A 22908-nucleotide genomic window follows, 5' to 3' on the forward strand; every position below is an offset into this window, starting at 1 on the left:
ATTTGTATCCCCTTGATCTCCTTTTGGTGTCTTATTGCTTTAGCTAGGACCTCAAGAACTAATATTGAATAGATATGGAGAGAGTGGGCAACCTTGTCTTGTTCCTGATTTCAGTGGAATCTCTGGGAGTTTCTCTCCATTTAGTTTGATATTGGCTGTTGGTTTGCTGTATATTGCCTTTATTATGTTTAGATATGTTCCTTGTAACCCTGCTCTCTCCAAGACCTTTATCATGAAGCGAGGTTGTATTTTGTCAAAAGCTTTTTCAGCATCTAATGAGATTATCATGTGGTTTTTATTTTTCAGTTTGTTTATATGGTGGATTATGGTGCTGGATTTTCATATGTTGTATCATTCCTGCATCTCTAGGATGAAGCCGACTTGACCATGGTGGATGATGTTTCTGATGTGTTCTTGGATTCGATTTGCCAGTATTTTGTTGAGTATTTTTGCATCAGTGTTCATGAGTGAGATTGGTCTGTAATTCTCTTTTGTAGTAACAAGAAAAACAACGTCCCTAGGCATAAACATTTCAATAAATAAAAAATATATACATATAGACATATATATACATACATACATGCGTGTATGCATATGTATGTGTGCATGTGCGCACGTGCACCATGATTGAAGTCAGGTCATTACACATGCTAAGCAAGCATTCTACTGCTGGGTTAACTTCTCTAGTCCTTTGTTTGATATCGTGTTCTTTAATTATGTAGCATTTTGGAAGAAAAAGGTTCTAAAGTAAGACAGATCAAGATGTGAATTTTAGTTCTTCTAAATACTAACTTACAATTCTGGTAAATTCTTTTATAGTTTTAGCTCCTTATCTGATGAATGCAGTCAATTTATAGAGTTTTAGTAGGATCTGAGAAAAACACTTGGGACGTACCATGCAGAGAGTATGTGATCAGGAAAGAGTAACTGAGGTGTTAAAGAAAGTTAATGCCTAGAGAACTCACAACCTCCTTGGGCAAAGTGAGGAGCATACCTCTTGGTCTCAGTATCAATAAAGCAGCTTTTCTTATTTCTGAGACATGTTTTTTTTTTTAAAAAAACAAAACTAGAAACTGCTTACCTTCTGCTCCATACTTTCTCCAAACATTTAAAAAGAAGATTGAAAAGAGACACCAATAAAAAACTAAATATTCATTTAAGATAACACATCTGAGGATAACAACTTGGTAAAAGCTGTAAAGAGTTGCTTGGAGTTTTTTTATTTCACGCATATGAGGGAAAGAACATTCATTTTGCTTCTTCCATCTACCAGATCAGCATCCAGAACATATTATACATTGATATTACAGTGCTATGGATTTGCTTTTCTATGTTGAAACCCCCTGCATTTACCAGAATCTGATGCATTACTTCAGCTAGAGATTCAGGCATATAAGCCTTGTTCAGCGCAGTGAAATCAGTTTAATAACACTGTAATCTTGGAATATAGTTATCAAGATGGATAATGATCACAAAGTGCTACTTACAAATGGAAATGGCTCTTGTGCAATCTTAAAAGATATAAAAGAAAACTTAGCACCTGAAAATGTATTTAAAATATCTTAATATTCCCCTACACTCCATGAGTTTAGTTTACATACCTGCAAGCTTTGTCAGGGATCTGAGATGGAGAAGAATGGCTACTTTTCTTCTCTTCTGAGTACTGGAGTAACACATTCTCTGTTCTTCCTTTCTCTGTCCCGGCCTTGCTTTGATCCACACTGAGCTGGCCTTGGTCAGGGTCACACCTGTACATGAAGACAATAGCAGGCTTCTCATTGGACTCTCCTTTCGTCTCTGTGAACCAGTGATGGCGCTGGACTGGAGGAGGCGGCAGCATGTGGATGACTGTTCCATCAAGGCCCACCAGCTTCCCTTTCTCTCGCTCTTTCTCCTTCTCTTCTTCTTCATCTGTTTTCCGACGGCGGAAGAAGCTTTTAAATGATATCCAACGTTTAGGTTTTGCATCAGCTGCTCGCCTGCTGCCTTCAGAATGCAAAATTGATTCAGCTTCTGTTGATCTGGTAGGACTGGTTGGCTTGGTCCAATTGGTGAAATGCCTCTGCAAAAGATTACTTGCATGGTAAGGGGAGGAAGTAGATCGTGGTGGGGGAAAGGGAGGTGGTGGCTCACTTTGGGCACTGGTCACTAATTTGGAGGGAGGGGAAGTGACTGGCTTCATGAGTGGATCTTTCTGAATCTTTGTGGTAGAGTTTTCTGTGGTCTGATGTGCCTCCTCAGCTTCCCCACTAGGCTGAGATGTAAAGAGAGATTTGGGGCGGACTGGTGTACTTTTTGGTATATTTTTTGCAGTATCCGCATCTGGAGGAATAGCGTAGCGCTCTTCCACACTGCAAGTCTTAGGGCTAGACTGAGGTGCTTCTGGAGGAGTCTGGGGGGGCTGGATAGAAGCCACAATCTGACAGAGCACGGCGCTTGCTTTCTCCCGGGTGCTGCCACTGCTGCTTGTCCCCTGAGACCCCTGCATGCCTTCTGTTTTGGCCACAGGCTCTTGACTGGGTCTCTGGATTTTTGCTGGGGAGCTGTGGCTGGAACTATAGCTCCTTTGTGGAGAAGACTGACCTCTGTTGAGACAATTGTTAAATTCCTGAACCTTCTGAGCTACGGAGCCTCTTTTACGCTCTGTGCTGTTGGAAAAGCCCTTGGCTTGGGGACAGTCTGGGAGCTTGTTAGTGGCGTTATCAGACACCTTGCTGTCAGTTTCTATTTCTTCATAAGTATGGCTTATTACGCTTGTGGTTTTTTCTTTCACTGAGAGTTCTCCACTTGTTCCCAGAAAACTTTTGTAGATGGCGAGATTGTCGTACGCATTTGGATTAATAACAATGGGAACTTTAATAGCATTTTTGGAACTCCGAGCATAGGATGGCTCATCATGAATGATAATGGGGAAAGGTGGCATCCCAGCATTGTTGTAACTATTAAATTTTATCTCAGATAAATTAGGTGACTTAACAGGGATGGTTTTGGAGGAAATGTTTGTAGCCGTGGGTGAAGTAGGTGCTGACTTATGGCAATTTTTCCTTGGAGGGACATTTGGCCCAGTTCCCTCAGTTCTTAATTCTATTTTAGGGATCTTTTGTCGTGGACTGGTGCTGGAAGTCCACACTTCCTGGTATCGGATGGCACTAGATTTTTTGACATGGGCACTCATTTGTCCTGGTGTCAAGGCAGGTGATGTTACTGGAGAGTTTGGAGTAGAAGATGAGCCTTTTATCTTGGGGCGCCCAAGGTGCTCACTGGCCATGGCTGCCGACACATCCACAACAGTGTATGGCTTACACAGCGGCTGTTCCAGATTCACAACGCGGTATGGCTTTGTTTGTTCTTCTACAGGGACGAGGCTGATGGTGACTGCTTGGCCAGCGATATCTGTAGAGGCTTTGCTTTCTGGCTTCTCAGTTTGCACCGCAATTTTGCCATCCTTCTCCTCTAAGCGGAGAGCGAGGACTGCTTTGTGTGTCTCCGGAACTTTTGCCGAGCTTTTAGAAGTTAGTGATGGGTCCTTCTCCTCATTATTACCGGGAGGACTTTCATTATTAGACTCGGTTTCTGTCATGGCTTTAGAATCTTCTGGGTTACCGGGAGATAGTCCCCCGTTACAAATCTTCTGAGATAAACTGCTGGCTGTTTCAGAACGTGACTCCTCTGTAAAAGAGGAATCTGGCGATGTGGACTCAGATGACACCATGCTCTGAATGCTTCCTTGACCATAGGAGACCCCAGAATTTTCTTCATAGCCATTAAGTATTTCATCATAGCTGTCGTCATAGTCCACAGCACAGATTCTCTGCAGAGACTTGTTACGTAATGGGATAGTATTCCATTTTTTGCTCACAAAGAATGGAACAGGAGACAGAGTGTTAGCCCTGAAGTTAGCAAAGCGAGGTTGCCCTCTCATGCGAATCTCCATGGCTAGCAGCTCTTCGTCGCTCTCGTCCCAGCTCTCGTGCCCCTCTCCCATGTTACTGAAAAGCACGTCTTCCTCGCTTTCCTCTCCACTGGAAAACTCAGGGTAGCAGAACCTGCCCCCTTCATTACTGATGACCTCTGTGCTCCCACTCAGAATCACGTGCTTGCCCTGAGAATCCTTCATGCTCCCTATCATGCAACTTGGTGGGATCTTTCTTTCCAATGATCGTTTGTAGCAATCATTTATTCTTCCCAAGAATGTTTCTCTGGAGTTTGCTTCATTTCCTCTCATCTGAGGTGTGGCATCCAGACCCGCTATCTCCTTCAGCACTTCAGTGAGTCCGTTGTTATTGTTGGACATCTTCTTTGCGCTGTCATTGTTGCCACATTGTTGAGGGACACGGCCAAAACCTTCAGCATCACCTTCAGAATTGTTGTTAAGTGGTTTCTGGCTCAAAGACGTCTTGTTTTGGTTCCACCCCAGGATGACAGGTTTGTTCTCACAGTGTTCTTGGATGCTAAGCTCACCACACACACTTTGCCCATCTGCTACCATCATAGTGGGCTTCACAGCAATAGTGGGTTTTTTAGCCACAGGGGGCCGGAAATTCCCGGTGTTCCTGACGCGGTGGTTGTTACTATGGTTGGCATTAGTTTTTACATTACCATGGGTGATGGGTGTCTTCTCAGAGTCTGGAGGAAGCTGGTGTAAGCTTTTAGGTTTAAAGCAATTCTTGCATTCGCCGGGTTTCCAAACGTGTTCAGTAAAGGTGTTACAAGCAGACATTTTTAAAAATAGAACTTCACAGACAATGCGGTTTCTTCAGTGCATAGCAAGACTTGCATTTGCATCTGTTAGTTTTCACCTCCGTGTGTGGTTATAGTAGTTCCTCTAAGTATGATCAATCTGTGGGGGGGGGAGAAAAAAAAATCTCAGTGCAAAAGGCACTATGAAGTCTGCCATTATGAATGATGTAGAAAATAACTAGTTTTACTTTTAAACTTTTCTTCAAAAGATTGAGGAAAAAAACTAATCTGGGGGCTTTATAATTTTCCTTTAGTTAATCAGTGTCTTGGAAACTTAGCCTTCGAACCATAATTTTAGGTGGCATACAAGTATGCACAATTTTTGGCTTGATCCATATATGGGAATAATATTGTGACCTCCTTTAGTGTGTGTGGTATGGAGTCAGGGTGGGTATGCTGGGAGGGAACCTGGCACCTCAAGCACACTAGGCAAATGTTGTATCACTGAGCTACACTCCCAACCCCTTGCATTTGCCTTTGATACTGCTCTTTCAGTGTCAATCAATCTCTGCTTAGCATTTCTTAGTTCCCTATGGGTTCTTCTCTCATCCACCCTTAAAATGTTAGCTACTTAATAGACTCTTCTAATTCAAGCATTAGAAAAAAATCCCCATCTGTCTACTCCATTTCTCAACTCTAAACAATGTATCTCTTCTAACCAGTCCTCCTTCACCAAGCCACTTCTATTTTATATTTTAGCTAATGTCACCACCATCTGCCTAGACAGTTATGCTTCATACCATAAACAGCAACTGTCTTTACTTTAAACTCTGAATCTTACTAAGTTAGCTTTCCACATTTATCTCCTTACGTCTCACTGGACCCCCATTCTTGCCATTGCCAGGTGCTGCCAGCAGTTCCGATACTCATCGTCTCTTGTCTAGATTACTGGGATAGGTTATGAAGCGAGGCTGTAGTCTCATACCATTCTAATCCACCTTGTTTTCTTTTGCTACTTCAGGTGTGATTCTCAGAGAAGCACTTACTAGAGATAAAATTCCTTTAGGTCCAACCCCAGACCTATGAAACTTGCATTTTAATCTCAGGTGAGCTCACAGTTCTACTACACCATCAGATGTAACTATATCTTCTCCTTACTAGTAATTAGCTTGGTACTAGGCATTCTTGGTCAGTCTTACCTTATGCATTGCTTTCTAAGTTAGCGTGCATGCTGGGGGCTGCCAGGTGAATAAAAGTTAGAAGTGGAAACACTCTAACCTTTACCTAGTCAATATCTGGGGACAAATCAAGAATCTGCATTTTTAACAAGGTATTAGAACCTCTGAGCTGTCAGATGGGATCCATGCCTCTGAGTATCCATGCTGCATTTTGAAAATCAACTCTTACTATTCTATCTAATTGGGCTATTCATTTCTTCTCAGACTATTGAAGCCCCCTTTTGTTTCCACAAACAAAGGCTGCCCTCCCTTCCTTCCTTGTGTGTATGGTGCAAGCAAGCATTTGTGAGTGTGTACATATGTGCATGTGGAAGCCAGAGGATGCTATTGGGTATCTTTCCAGTTGTTCTCCACCTTATATTTTGAGATAGGGCCCTGCATTTAACCTGGAGCTCACCAATTTGGCTAGGCTGGTTGATCAGCAAGCTCCTAGGATATGTCTGTTGCTGTCCCCAACAGCACTGGGCTTATAGACATGACACCACACCCTTCTTGATGATTGTTGGGCAAGCACTTTATTGACCAAGTCATCTCCTGAGCCATAGGCTTTTCATTTTTAATTGTCTGCACACCAGCTTTTATACTCCTTTAAAGTCACAGTTTATATCTCAGTCATCTCTTTAGGTCTGGGATAAGGAACAGACACTATGCTTAAATGTACTGGTTTTAAAGTCTGTGTGGCTCATCGCAGTGCTGCAGACCTTCTAGAATACTACTGTAGTTCTATGCATGTAGTTCTAAAAGCATAGAACTACAGTATGTTGGAAGGATCAAACCTCCTAATTTCAAGACTTATAGTATAAAGGTACAGTAATCCTAGTCTTAGGTTGGACAAAAGTGCAGTGATTTAATACAAAATATATGAAAAAATTGAACTGATTACTTGTATCCCATCAAAATAAAAAATGTTGAATTCAGATGTACCTCATGATAGGATGGTTGTTTAGCACCCACAATGCTCTGGGTTCAGTATACACACACTTGTAAAACAAGGTTTTATCTAATTAAAAAAAAACTTTCAAAACAGAGAGGGTTTGGGAGTATGAGTTCAAATCCAGAGAAAACAAAAGATGGATTTTAGAAGACACACTGCCACAGATGTATGTTTATATATAGGTGTTGTGGAATACTATTTGAAGATGTGTTATATTCATTTATGCTGTGGAATATTTGTTTCATGATGCAAAGATGTGTTGCATCCTTTTATACTGCATTTGTTTAACTCTGTGAAACTGCTACTTTGCCTATCTAACACCTGATTGGTCTAATGAAGAGTGGAATGGCCAATAGCTAGACAGGAGAAAGGATCGGCAGGGCTGCCAGGCAGAGAATAAATAGAAGGAGAAAAGGCAAATAGGGAAGAGTGAAAAAAGGAGAGGGAGAGGAGGACACCAGAGACCAGCCACCTAGCCACCAAGCCATCAATGGAGTAAGAAATAAAGACATAAAGAACAGAAAAAGGTAAAAAGCCTAGAGGCAAAGGTAGATGGGATAATTTGAGTTAAGAAAAACTGACTAGAAAATAAACAAAGCTAAGGCTGGGCATTCATAAGAAAGAATAAATCTCCGTGCATTTATTTGGGAGCTGAGTGGTGGGCTTTCACGGAGAAAACAAACAAACAAACAAATAACAACAACAAAACCAAAAAGCACAACTCCATATAGGCAGTTTATAGCTTATAAATATGTGACTCTACATAGCATTTGTCATATAGAAATGCAAATTTTAACCATAATAATGCACCATTGTGACTTTAGTGGAATGATTAGTGAGCATGTTTGTGGGGGTGGGGGATAAACAAGTAGAGCAATTATGGGAACTTGGATGGTTCAGGCATTTTGGAAAACAGTTTGGCAGTTTCTTGTAAAGTTAAACATAAATTTGCCTTGATACCTACCAATCTCATTCTTCAGTATTTACTAGAAACAATGAAAACTTTTATTTACACTAAAACCAGTATATAGAGATTTACAGACAAAACCTGGAAGCAATCCAAATGCTCTATGGTGGTAACTATGTAACTACATATTTGTCAGAACTCACAAAACTTAAGTACTAAAACAGGTGACTTTTACTATATGTAAGTTAAACTTCAATGAATCTGAGCTACAAAAGACAGTTTGGGCTGGACAGAAAATGAACTTTGGAGGGAAGAATGAAAGACAAGAACATTTTAAAACGCTGCTATAGGCATGTCAATATTTGATGAGAATCTAGTCCAGGGTGTGGCACCACATCAAGGAAGGCACAGAAAAGTGGAAGAGAGAACAGCTGGGCCCTGAAGAGTCAAGAGGTGGTAAGGTGGAGCTTATGTGCTCCAACAATGTGTACGAATGTTTGCCAAGATAGTATAACACTTGCAGAGGCCTAACTTCTGTATGAGGATGATCAGTGCAGACTCTGGGAGCCTGCATACTACAAAATAGGCTGTTGATTTTACCAACCTAGAACACGGGAGAGCACTCTCATCTGCTTGTGGATTGCTAGAACTCAGGTATTTTCTGGGCTAAGGTTTTGTCGTGTGAACCAGGAAAAAGAACATGACTATCCTTTTCTCTCAGAAAAAGTCAATTAAAAGTTGCATTCAAGGTAACGATGAGGCAGAAGCCGGAGAGAGAAGACAACTATTTCACATGCTCTGAGAGGTACTGGGGAATGAGGACTCGCGTGTCCTATTAGACGACAGGAGAGACTCAGCAGTCACCTTAGCATGGAGATAGTAGTAAGGATGGAATCCAGACAGCAGTGGGCTGGAGAGTAAAATGACAGAACAATGGTGGATAACTCTTTGGAAAAGTTTGGGTGGGAAGAGTTGGAGATTCAGAAATGACTTCTTGATTTTAAGATAGGAGAAAGTAGATAATGTTGAATGATAATTTTGGAAGACAGAGAAGAAGAGAAAACAGAAAAGGCAAGAAAAAGAATAGTACAATAAAAATCTTTGAATGTTAAAACTGACAAAGCCCTCTTTTCATTCCTTTTGCCTGATGAACCAGTGGGTCAGAAGACCAGAAAAGAAAATGACTCTCCTAAGCTTACAGCTTAGAGACCTGAGACTTAAGACTACACCGTCTATGTTTTGTTTATAACTGTATTTATATGATGTGTGTGTATGCCTGTGGAGGTCAGAAGATAACTGCAGGCGGTTTTCCTCCTACCTGTGAAGGTTCTGGGGATTGAATTCAAGCTGTCAGGGTGAGCAGCAAGCAACTTTACCTGCTGAGCCATCTTGATGACCGACAATATGCCTAAAATTGCTGTTTCTTTTCTGTTGTCGTTAGTTTAGTTTTCCTCCTTTTGTTTAGTGAAGACTTCCTGGGAATTAAAAAAAAACCAAAAAGTAAACAAGAACAACAAAATGCCAGAATAAAAACAGAAATCCTATTATTCAGAATTAATTTCTATTAGCAACTTGAGGCATTTCCCATGAGTCACCAAGTTTTCTTTGTTTTAAACATGTCCTATGTACTTAGCACCATATGATATTGAATAACAAGAGTAAGACATCCTGCCTGATATCTTGCCAACCAAGCTAACCTATTCTTGATAAGGGACTACATATTTTCTTTATAAGTAGTACATTGTTTTATTTTTCCCCAAGATTAGTAAATATGAAAAATAATTTCCTACTCTGGGTAAAAGTTAATCAAAAGATGGCTGTGGAATTCATTAGCAGCTATCACATTAACAAAATTCACAAATGAGATTCATCAAGAACACAACTCATATCAGCACTCTCTGCCCTAGAAAACTATCTTGGAGTAGCCATTCCTTTGAAAGTTCTATGTATATCTGTATTTATGCTGCCATAAAACCAAGAAATGAACTGAGCAGACACCTTCAGCAAGCACCAGATGGAGCTGCTGTCTAAGCCACAAAATCCGGATTTTGAGGGCTTCATTTTAAACACTAATAATGTTTGGAGACAAAGATGTTCAGTTAAAGATGCTGTCAAAACTATTTTAACGTAATGCCGGCTCTTAGAGAAAGAAGTTATACCACATGCAGGTCCATCCAAAGCACAATCCTCTGGCTTTAATGCCTTTGTGGAATGACTTAACGGGCAATCGATAACACCTAGCAGTTTTTCCCGCTCAACAATGCCACTTGCCAAACAGGAAATTTGAGTCACCAAAGTTATGTTTGAGATACCAAAAAAGTGTCTCTTGAAGCACGTACACAAGGAAACACAACAGTGCATGCTGGGGAATGCTATTTATTTGCTAGAACAGGTCTGACAAAGAACACTAAAATTCAGTGTTTGGTAAGAAAAGCTCACATGCTTGGATATTCTTTACAATCTTTTTATTTAATTTTCATGACGATGTATTTTGATCATGTTTCCCTTTCCTCCAAATCCACCCCACCCCTATGCACCCAACTTTATGTTCTTTCCCACTCTTTCCCCCTTCCCTTATTCTTTCCAAAAATAAAACAAAAATGAAAATCAAATAAAATTCAGTAAGACAAGACAAGACAAAACAAACAAACAAACAAACAACCCCCCCACCAAAATGAAACAAAAAACACCCTCTCAAAAAATCCCAAACCCCATGGACTCTGTTTCATGTTGACCTGCCTCGGAGTGTGGTGATTTACCCAAAAAAACACCCCACTGGAGAAAAATGATCTTTCCCTTCCAAGATACCTACACAAATGGCTCCGTGGTTAGGGGTGGGACTTGTGTCCACTTCTCCTTCCTGGTGCTGGGATGACTCCAAGGAAAAATGTCCAGACTCAACAGGACTGATACACTCTTGAACTTACAGACTGTGACAGCACACAAGACCGGCACAGGCTCAAACTAAACACAATTCTTATCACCCTAAAGCAAATCTTCTAGATGGACTGGTTGATAGGGAGAATTTAATGGCTGAAGCTGCCCCCAGAAGCTAGCTAGGATTTCATGACCTAGAATTCTGTTTCATAATTTTCAGGATGAAATCCTCCCAGCTACAAGATAAAGCTATTCACGAGTGGCTGATTTCACTTTGAATCACGACGGCCTTTTAAGAACCTCCTATTGCTTTATGCTCTCTGCTGCTCCACAATGACTATAATTAGTTTGCTTCTTGTCCAACTGTTTCAAGTAGATTTGATAAAAACCAACCAAATTCATGCTGGATTTCAATCTTGGATTAAACTGCCAGCATCAAGACCAAGCACCTCAAGAAGGACACAATTCTTGTCCTTAAAAAGGGACTGTGTAGGTGGTCTATTAAACACCATACACATCACATCCTTTAAAGGTAACAAAGGAAATCTATTAATACTAAAGGAACATGGGGAATAGACAGCTAAACTCTGTCCTCAATCCTGCAGCTCCTGAAGGCACGAGCTCTCTCTCTAAAATCTGTCACATTTCCATGGTGGCAAAGACATGAATCCTCACCACTGCCATACACAGGAGCTAGGCCACACTCAGCTCACAGAAGTCAGTTTCTAGGATTCCAGGGTAAAATTTATAAAGCAAGGTTCTCATTAGGATACGTAATGGGATATGTGATTCACTTATATATAAAAAGGAAAGGAAAATGTGACAAGCATCGCACGCCATTGTTCCCAACCTTTCCTTCTTCCACACTGAAAACTGCTGTCAGACATTCTACCAGGGGCAGAAACCTTTGGTATATGACTGAAAGGGAGGGAGAGGAAGTGGGAGTAAAGCTGCAGGAAGAAGATTGCAGGAGGTAAAAGACAGCTTCAGTGTGGAACACAAATAGAAATTCTATGAGAAGGACCTTAACTTGAGACCTGACCTGATGATGATGATGATGTAATAACAATAACAACAACTACATCATCATCATCATCATCATCATCATCACAGTTCCCGGCCACCACAAGAATAGGCAAGCTCTTAAGACACCAAATTGTCTTACCTAAAGAAGAGATCAAAGTAAAACATGCTTAATTTGTATATCTTAAGGGCCTATTACAAGACAGAAGCAGCCCATCCACCCCCAGCTGCTCTAACCACAGCAGGGTGCTGGTATCATCACAAGGTAGTAACCCCCACTACAGTGTGCTGGTCTCACCAAGGTAGTCACCCCAGGTAAGAAGTGAGACCCACAGCAGGGTGCTGGTCTCACCACAAGGTAGTCATCCCAGATAAGAAATGAGAACCACAGCAGTGTGCTGGTCTCACCACAAGGTAGTCATCCCAGATAAGAAATGAGAACCACAGCAATATGCTGGTCTCACCACAAGGTAGTCACTCCCACTAGAGTGTGTTGGTCTCACCACAAGGTAGTCACTCCCACTAGAGTGTGTTGGTCTCACCAAGGTAGTCACCCAGGTAAGAAGTGAGACCCACAGTAGTGTGCTGGTCTCACCACAACATAGTCATCCCAGGTAAGAAGTGAGGAACAGCAAACGCAGCACAACACAGCAATGCAGCTAGGTTCCAGCTCAACATCAAAGTTTCTCTTTGACAAACCAGTCAAATATGTTTAGTATTACTCCTATTTATAATTTGATATCAACTAGTTTTAATATTAAAGTATCAAAATGTTCTCTAAACTTTCATCAAACCTTTTCTTAGATCATTTATCAGAGAAGTTAAAATGTTATCTAATAATAACCAAGGGCTCCATATTTTATTTTGTTCATGAATTGTTCCTTCTGGTTAGATCAGAATGACCCCTAAAACTGTTCCGTTTGCCAAGACTATTTACCCTTCATGATCTTGTTTGATGTCACCTCTGTGATGAGTTTTTACTGACTCCTTAAATATTATTATATTATACCATAATATAAATATATAAGTGCTGAGAAGACAGGACTTTTCTTATTTGCACTAATGAACTACTTAGAAAAAACTAGACCCTAAGTAAGAACATGCTGAAAAAATTCTAGCAAGTAACAGACATAGAGTCACTGTGCCCACAAAGAGTCATAATTTTCAGATACCTTGTGATGAGCATATTATTTGTCCTACTTTTTGAATGAAGGAACTGGGATTTGCCCAAGGTCACACAGAGTTAGCAGAGCAGAGGCAGCATGGGTGAATGCGAGCTATGCATGCACAAATGGTTCAAATGGCTCGATTCAGCTCCCATTGCTGTCCCAGCAGAGAAAGCTGGGCAGAGCATTACATTAGGGAGTCTCATTGACAGAGAAGACAGGTTGTGTGTAAATTACAAGAAAAGGAATAAGGAGAAGAGAGATGACGAATATTTAAAAGGAAGAAAAATAAGCAAAGGGAAAAGGAAATTGGGAAGAAAAAAAGTCAATTATTCTACAAAAAGAAATCCCACTTCTATGATTTTAGCAACATAACCATTTCTGAAAACTTCATTATCTAGTGTGACTTGTACTTTGGTAGGTGGTATTATATTTCCAACTAAACTAAAATTTTTTTCAGCTACAAAAAGAGTAAACAATATGTTCTATAAAACATTTAAACTTTTAAAGAAGAAAATGCTAAATTAATCAAAGTCTGAACTACACAGTACTTTGAGAAATACAGATTTATTATTTCAAGAAAATACTGCCTGCAACAAGTTTTAAAATGCACCGAAAGAGTACTTCCTAAACTGGGACCCAGGGTGTTCAAGGGCCTGTGATTCTCAAAATAGGTTAGTATTGATTGATTTAAAAGCAAAATCTGTGTAAGTTAACACAGGAACTTGGGGGATGGCTCAGAGGATAAAGTGCTTGCTGTACATTGTGAGCCTGGGTTCAGATCTTCGGCACCCACATAAGATACTGGTGTAGCAGTTTGTGCATGTGACCTCAGCACTGTTTGAATAGGTTTGGTGGCTGGAATTTGCTGGCTAGTCCGCCTAGCTGAAACAATGAGCTCCAGGTTCAGTGAGAAACTCTATCTAAACACACACACACACACACACACACACACACACACACACACGATGGAGAACAATAGGGTGTCACACCTACGTCAACTTCTGACCTCCATAGGCACACCAAAGAGCACACTGGCCTCAATACTCACGAGCATATCCACACATGCACTATACATACATTGGCATAAATGCTGGGCCATTACAATTGCCACTTACAACTACAAAGGATATAAACATTATTTCTAGATCTGTGTGTACATTTGTGGTTATAATCTGAGCTGGCACCTAGCACACTACTATTATAAGAAATAAGAAAGGGAGAAATAGGTTCAGTTCTTACGTAAATGACTTATCAGTTCCAAGTGAAGACAAAAATGACATCGTGATATAATCAGTATTTATTGTGCCAATGTTGGATTTTTAGTATGTTAGGAAGGGACTGGAGAGATGGCTCAGTTGTTAAGAGCACTTGCTGCTCTTTAAGAGGATCTGAGTTTGGTTCTCAGCACGGAAGGGCAGCTTTCAACTGCTTATAACTTCACCTGGCCTTCAAGAACACCTTGCATTACACATGCTTACACAGACATAAACACATAAATAAAAATAAGTCTTGAAAAAAGGAAAGAAAGAAATATGGCATAAGAGGACCAAGCTGGGCATGGCGCTATGATAGCCATAATTCTAACACGTGGGAGATAGAGGCAGTAGAATCAGAAATTTAGGATTACTCTTAACTACATTGTGAATTGGAGGCCAGAATGGCCTACATGAGACCCTGTCTCAAAGAAAAATTAAGTAAGCCAGTGTTAATGAAAACTACAAAGAAAACTGAGGTAGCAGGCAGTTTATATTCAGTATGATTAACAATTTATTTTTAATAAAGCATTATCTACCATATTATATTAATTTATATTTCATCATGCTTCTTGTATGTAACTTTAATCTGTCTGGTTAATAATTAAAAGAAAAATATAAATATAGAATTCATATATATTCATATAAAATTCCATGTTTGTATTTAAGTAAAATTTTACAATGTATATCAATGCTGAAAACTATAGTTACTAATTTTTTAACTCAAAAAGATTTATAAATTACCAAAATTTAAAAAGCAGTGCCTTAAAAACAATACTATTTTATTTTAGATAAGTATTCCTCCTGTGGTTTTATTCACATTATTAATTTGCTAAGCATCTATAAAAGGATGTGACTATTTGACAGGTTTTATGAAAATGGAATAAAATAACAAAATGCTTAACTCTTTGGCTGACTGGTAAACATTAGCTATTTCCTATTATTAAATCTGTATCCAGCAGATATACAAAGGACAGTAATCTATTACAACCCCCATCTAAGTGTACCCATACCCCATTTTGACTTAAAAACTGGGCATTTGGGAAGCTACTTCTCCAGAAATACTGCTAAGTTCTAACTCTACTGCTAGGCTTCCGTGACCCTGCATGGATTAGAGTTTCAACTGACTTATAAATGTATTTTCTATTTATTGCTTCTATACAGAATATTTATTCCAAATTATTTGCAACTGCCTTCCAAAAAGAAAACCCAAATGAAAAACCAAACAAAAATCAAAACAAATTTAACAACCCATTTTCAGACTTGTGCATCAATTTCAAAAGATGCCATCAGAGTATATCAGGAAGGGTTTCTGAGCAATGGTGGGATGCAATTCTGTGTGCTGTAAGAATGAGGGCAGGAATGCAAAATAAACATGGCTGGTAAGAAGCAATATGGCTAGCACATCTCTAACAAGCCTGAACTAACGCAGAGGCAGTGGGACTGATGAGAGGCTAAGTAGTTAGGATTTATCAGCCAATGGGGTACTGGGGAAGAAGGGATAACGATGACACTAAAGTCCTTCTAGGTCAAATCCCAGGATGAGTTCCCAGGAGACACATGAAGTTGTGGATAATCAAGCTAACACCAGCTACCCAAAGGAACTCTGTCTCAAAACAAAATAAAACAAAACAAACAAATAAAAGAGAGATGAATGTCACATAATGAATAGGTTGTTTGGGGATATGAGTACTTTTAAATCTTTTCTAAAATTTACAATCTATACTAAACATTATATAAATGTAAATTTGGGTTAAATACAATTTTGAAATTATTCAAATAAACTTAAGGCAAAAAGAAGTTGAAATCAGAATCTTTTATTAATTAGAGATAATTATAACCATTTCTCATGTATAATAAGCACTTTTGATATGGAAATAGTTATCAGGTACCCAAAGTCAACCTTTGATCTCCACAAAGATTGTACCCCTTACGGGCACACATGTATATTATATATGCATGCATCACATGCAAAATAAAGACAAATAAGGATGTGGCTCAGTGGTAAAGTGATTGATTACCTAACTAAATAAGTGTGATGTGTCAGGTTTGATTCCTAGCACTGAAATAAAAAAGAAAGGGGAAGGATTCTAGTTATCTTTTCTGTGATTGTGTCCATTTGCAAATACCTAAGGGTGCAATAGTCCCATAGCCTATACCTCTTGCTTCTGTCTTCTGAAGCGCTGGACGCCAGTGTCCAGTTACCTACAGACCTGTCTCCTCAGACAGCTGATGAGCTTCCCTCCACAGTGCACACAGTCCTTGGCAGTTTCACATACTGGAAGGCTTTCAGGCTTGGTCAACTCTGGTCCCTCTCGTGTAATATTCAATCAATGGCCAAATCTTAGTTCTTGAATCTATCCTCTTCCTTTCCCCCACCTCCTGCAAGTCACATGCGTCCCAGACTTGCTTTTTGAATAGACTTCTGAGATGATATGTTGCTGTTTCTTAATTTCTCTAAAATAGCTCTTTAGTACCTTATTTCTCCATAAAACCATACGGAGGTCTCAGCTGTCTATACAATACGCTTGAATTCCACAGAATAAAATGTAATGAATGCTCCCGATACTTCTTAAAGCATCCTCCCACTCATGTAACACCTGCTCAAAGCTCTACAGACCCAGGCAAAGTGAACGCCCCCATGAAGTGGCTCATCTTCCTCTTAGAATTAACTGTTCCTTTCCCTAGATCCCTATCACATGCCATTCAAGGCTATTTGTATACTTCCTTCCCTCATTATTTTAGGCATTTGAAGGCAAGAGACATTTCTCACTTAGTGATGGCACTGTTCAGTTCTTAAATAGACAAGTAAGTGGTGTGTCGCTATCTGGTTTTACTGAAGACAGAAGTATTCACACAATGACAAGGGACTACCGATAAGCAGACGGGGAGGAAAAAAAAACAAAAAAGCAAGCTTGAGACTTCAAAAGCATTTCAGTACAGGGTAAACTGTCCTATGTCTCTTAACGGCATTACGGTATTTTAGAATAGCATTGTGTTGGGTGTGGACACTAACCATAGCAGGGCAGCAAAAATGTTAAATTATTTTCTGTATGCTATGCTTAACAGGAAACAAAATATGAAAAGTGAGAATGTGTTTTGGAAACATTTTCATACAAATGGTTTTATTATTTACATTTATTAGGTTATAAAATAAACACATTAGAATGACTTTTAAAAATAGGAGAAAAAGTACTCCAAATTGCATTTTGTATAAAAATCAGGTCACAGCAGCACTAAGTGATTATTCTAATTAAAATGTTTTAATATTAAAGATCTCAAACTCAACAAAAGTTAGACAGAATTTTTTGGTAACTGATGCACAATCTCTCCAAAGGCAGAGAGAGAGAGACAGAGAAACAGACAGACAGACAGACAGACAGACAGACAGAGGGACTTTTATCGCGCTGACATAAAGTACTCATCCATGCCCCTTCCTGTCTTAATGTGCGAATGACTGGAGAGATGAGGATGTGGAAGGTAACAATGGAGAGTGAGAGACAGAGGAGCTCAGGATAAACAGAAAGTGGGAGGACAACCAAGAGACGTGAGAGGGGAAACAAGCAAAAGCCTAGCACAGGAGCAGACACATTTATAAAAAGGACAGCACTTGCTTCATTTTCCCCTCTCTTGACTTTCTTTGTTCTAATTGACTTCAGGCTGATGCATGCACCCTGAGATGCATGCTGAATTCCAATGAAGTCCTCCTACACGTATACTTTATACCAACACAATCCAGTTAAAAGGATTTTAATTGGTGTGCACCATTCCCTGCAATTTCAACATTTAAAAAATGAATAGTCTCACTAAGTACCAGATGGTGACATGTACTAATTAATCAGGACTATTCAATGAATGAGCATATTAAAATGAATGCACCTATTAGACATGTGTTGCTGATGCTCTATCCTGAGGAAGTCACTCTGTAAATGTGCGCCCACGGAAGGTGCAGACTTACTGGGAAGCTTGCAAGTATCTTTCACGATGATTTGCAGCAGCAACACCATCACACTTGTGTTTCCCTCTAGATCACTCGATATTTCATGCTAAGCAGCCGTGAGCCCTGCTATCCCTCTACAATCTACTTAACCTTCTTAAGCAAGAGCCAGCTAAATACCAGGTCTACAAGTTTTCTGCTGTAGAGAAAGCTCCTCCAAACTCCTCAAAGTTGTTTTTAAAGGGACAATGAGTGAAAGACAGATAAATAGTGTTCTTCATTCAGCTCCCTTCCTCCTCAGTTTGTCTGCCAGGTAGTGGGAACTAGAGCACCACCAACTAACGGAATAACATGTACAAGGGAATCCTGCACGACAGGTTGCCATGCGTGGGTTGTCCCCAAGTACTGTTTGCTTTGGAAGGAAGTGCATAACCTATTGGTAGGTCTCAAAATACTTGTAGGATTTCTTTTGGAAAGAGGAAGAATTCCCATAAGTTGCGTTTTCTGTTTTCTTAGCTCTTCTGTTTTATATTACTTTCTGTCACCATCATTTCAAACATATTCTAATAGAAAACTGTTCAAGTCTCCCTAGCTTTACAGGAGATGATGTTTTCTGGTCTGCTAAAAATACCAAAAACTGAGCAGCAAGCTAAGTAAGGAGGCAGCAAGGCACAGACAAAACCATGGAAAAGGTTTTTGAGGCAAGTCTATCGTCTGGCACACAACAATCGATGACAAACATTAGTCATTGACAGAAAATAAGGAAATGGTAAGAGAAAATTTGCTCCTTGAAAAGTCAAAAGAGGAATCTAACTAAAGAATTTAAATATGATCCCTTTGGAGAACTTAGGGATAATGATAAAAATTATGAATTAGGAATGTACCTTCAAAGTTGAACACAACAGACACTGCCTTCTAAACTAAACCTAGAAGACAGAATTTTGAGATTCTGGTGCTTGTTTATGATGTATGGCAATGGTTGTTGCTTAAAATGAAAGCATTACCCCAAGGAATCCTTAGGAGAGGGCAAGCCAATAATAGAAACAACAAAATTTGTAGTTACAGACCAGAAAAAAAGTCCCTAGTGGCAAAGGTAATTTTTACTATTTTCCTTGGGCTCTTGCTTAAAATCAAGAGGTAGGGCTTATATAACATTCAAGAAGAATTTAATTAGTTTGGATGTAATTAAAAGTAAAAATGATACGAACATTTTCATGATGAGGTTTCTGCAATGATTGAATAATCTTTAAAAATTCCATTACTACGGTTTAATAATTTCTGATAGACCCACTGCTTTAAAAGTTTTGGTCATATTAGACAATTTAAATGCAAAATATTTGGGGGTATTGTTCAGCATACGAGGAGGTTTTAAAAGTAAGGATCTTATGTCCTGGGTCTGGAGAGATAGGTCAGCAGTTGAGAGCACTGAGATTACGTTGTCTTGATCCCTAGTCTCCATGCATCGGTTCACATTGCAACTCCAGTCCCAGGACAGTTGACTCTTTCTGACCTCTTCAGGCACCAGATACGCAGGTGGTGCAGGAACATACATGCAGGCAAACCACAGTAAAAATTCCCATATACACAAAATAAAATGAAAACATATTTAAGAAAAAAGTAACCTAATATTTTGAGATAAAACTCAGTAAGATGAGATATCAAAACCAATCATAAATCTTAGTTCAAACACAAAAAGGAACCTTGCTGGGAAATAGACCCCAGATTGGATGAAGGAAAAGTACGAGTTATGACAACGCAAGTGAACCAGAAAACTTCCAAACGACCCTGGTAAACAATCTATTGCACAACTATGAAAAGTGTAATTGGTTAATATTCCATAAATCTTCAAAGGAAGGAAAGAAGGAGTTAGCAAGCGAGCACGATGCCCCCTGAACACAGAGGACATGACTGACTGAACGGGAAGAGTGACTGCCGAGCACACTGCCCACTCTCAGGGCACAGCCAGCTCCAACCAGAAGACTGTATTAATATTAAAGCGTTGTCTGATCTGAAACAACACTGAAGTCAAAAATAAATACCAACTCTGACAAAAAGCAGATGAATCAGATGCACATGGGGAACCAGTGTGGTCTAAGTGTGACATTTAGCATAGTTGTGGTTGGAGATTCAACGCCTGCTTCTGTCTTTTAAAGCAACTCTAAATTAGTCATTCATGCCTTTGGCTAAATGTCAGGCTACTTCCAAGGTGCCTGAAATTCCTTGGAAAGAGGCCATGAATATATTAAGATAAAAATGGACACTGAATTAACTTTTCTCTGATGATACAATAAAATAATGAAAAGACAATATTCAGAATATGTTACACCTCTTGCAGTACTTTCAACCTAAAAAAAAGAATAGGACTGATATTTCTTCATGGGGAAGAAAAAAGACTGCTATTTGGAAATAGAGAAGCAATAGAATTAAGAAATAAAGCTTATCAGTTTATGTAATAAAATTTGAAGCTACTATATAGACCTTAAAGTGTGATACACAGTGATGAAACCTCTTTTAAGAATTTGTCCTTTGACCCAGAGATCATGAGGTTAAGGGAGGGGAAGAATTGTGGTTTGGATGAGAACGTCTCTAGGACGCTCAGATGGTTGAACATAGTCCCCAGCTGGTGCAGCTATTTGGGGGATGATTAGGAGGTGTGGCCCTGCTGACAGAAGTATATCTCTGAGATATATTTTGAGAGTTTCAATCCTCGAGCCACATCGAGTTTGTTCTCTCTTTGCTTCATGCTTGCTGCTCCAGTTCTGCCTGCTGTTTGTTGCCACACTTCCCCACCAACATTGACTCTAACCCCCGTGGAAACATAAGCCCAGATAAACTCATTTCCTTAGTCTGCCTTGGCCATGGTGCAGTATCACAGCAACAGAAAAGGATTAATCTATCTCTCATAGGCAGACTCCACCACAAGAAGAGACCTGAACGCAGAAGAGGGCTATTTGGCAAGAATAAAGGGACTACAGTAGGGGAGAAAGGTATGACATAAAGCAACATGGAGACTAAAAGATTTGAAAGGTAGCACAAATAAATTGGTTCTCTTTTCCTTTCTTCCCCTTCTATTTTTCTTTTATTGGAAAGATTATTTTCATACAATATGCATTATGGTTTACTCTCCCCCAACTCCTGAGGTCCTCCCTAACCTCCCCTCCCAACCAAATCTACATTCTATTTGTCTCTTGTTAGAAAACAGAAGACATCTAAATAATAATAATATAATAAAACAAAAGCAAAAGAGCCAAAGAAAAAGTACTAGAAACATATATAGATACAGAGACACACATGTTCATACACATAGGAATCTCATAAATACAAGAAACTAGAAGCCAACACACACACACACACACCCTGATCTGTAAGGTTTAAAACAAACAAAAAAAGCCCTGACAAAGCACTATGAGGCAAAGAACCTCTAAAGATGCCATTGAGTTGGTTTTGTGTTGGCATCTACTGCTGGGCATAGGGCCTGCCCTTAAGAGCAGTTTGTATTCCTGGTGAGACTCTACTGGAGAGAGCTGGTTTTTCATTTACTAGTGGCACCAAGTGGAGACAGCTTCTGGGCTAGGGATGTGGACTTGTGTCTGCTTCTCTCAGCATCTGGATACTATCCGATACAGACCTGTGCAGGCCCTGCCCATGTTGTCACAATCTGTGAGTTTAGTTGTTTGTCAGTCCGGCTGTGTTTAGAAGGCTTTTATTTCTTGGTGTCCTCTATTCTCATTGGTTCTTACATTCTTTCTGTCTCCTATTCCACAGGGTTCTCTGAGCTCTGAGAGGAGGGATTTGATAGAGACATCCAAGTCAGGACTGAGTGTTACCAGGTCTCTCATCTCTGCAGTCTCTGCATTTGTTCCCACCTACTACAGGAGGAAGCTTTTCCCCAACTAAAAGAATTTAAAAAAAAATTATTTGCCTTAAAAAAAAAAGAGAGGAATCCGTTCCCTGAAACTTGCAACAATAATCTTGAGTTGCTTAAACTTGATACATTGTTAGCAACTACACAGCTGCTAAGAACATACTTGGGAAGAACATTGTAACTACATTGTACATACTTGCAAAGAAAGGGCATTGTAACTGGACTTTCAGGAAGGGAAAAGGAAATAACACTGAGATAATACAGTCACTATGCTGAAAACAACGCTAACTATCCTTTTAACAGCCCGGGATCATTTGTCTAATTTACAGATGAGAGAAATGAGACCCAGGGGCATAAAATCAGGAGACAGGAGCTAATGAGAACCCTGGCCTGTGTGGCTCTAAACCCCACGCTTTATACAAAAGTGGCATCTGTAAAATGTGCCTTGCCAGAGGCACGTTGTATGACTCTATTTATAATAATCACCTAAAGTTGGTAAAAATGGAAAAGTACAAAAAGAAACGAGAATGGAATCATTCAATACCCAGAGACTGACATGAAATAAAGTGAACCCTACCAGAAAATTTTTCTGGCATGGACGACGGCTTGGCAATTTGAGCTGCCACTGAGCATGCTCTTTGTTCTTTATCACTGCTCCTCCAACTGTCTAAAGAGTAGTTCTAAAACAAGCAGACACACAAAACAAAGAAGAATCTTCTTTCGACGGTTGTACACGGTTCTTAAATTGCGAGATGTCTAAGGTAAAGGCACCACAGCAGGTTCATGGAAAACTTGTGCTCTTTTAGTAAAAGGCTTTTGAAACTTTATTAAATCTAAATACCTGAGTATCTTGTAAAATGCAGATTCTGATTCAGTAGGTCTGGGGTAACAGACCATACACACTTTGAGTAGTAGTTTTTAGAATATTTAACATATGGAGTTGATAAAAATCTGGGAAACAGTAGCTGTAAAAAAAATTTTAAATCACCTTTCTTGGGGCCAAGCAAATATAGTTCAGTGGTAGA

General features: G+C 39.6%; 1 protein-coding gene across 5 annotated transcripts in view; it reads right to left on the reverse strand.

Annotated features, from left to right (window-relative positions):
• The window catches only part of Peak1 (pseudopodium enriched atypical kinase 1), a 209360-nt gene that overhangs the window by 52116 nt on the left and 134336 nt on the right, over positions 1–22908 (reverse strand). For all 5 annotated transcript variants that reach the window (XM_048416724.3, XM_048416726.3, XM_048416723.3 and 2 more), the window contains 2 exons: positions 9136–9234; positions 1602–4840 (listed from right to left, as the gene is read on the reverse strand). In XM_048416724.3, coding sequence (XP_048272681.2) covers positions 1602–4720 — 3119 coding nt within the window. In that variant the 5' untranslated portion in view covers positions 4721–4840; positions 9136–9234. The remainder of the gene's footprint in view (positions 1–1601; positions 4841–9135; positions 9235–22908) is intronic.

The sequence above is a fragment of the Myodes glareolus genome, chromosome 4 (genome assembly GCF_982192425.1).
Source record: "Myodes glareolus chromosome 4, mMyoGla1.1, whole genome shotgun sequence".
Lineage (NCBI taxonomy): Eukaryota > Metazoa > Chordata > Mammalia > Rodentia > Cricetidae > Myodes > Myodes glareolus.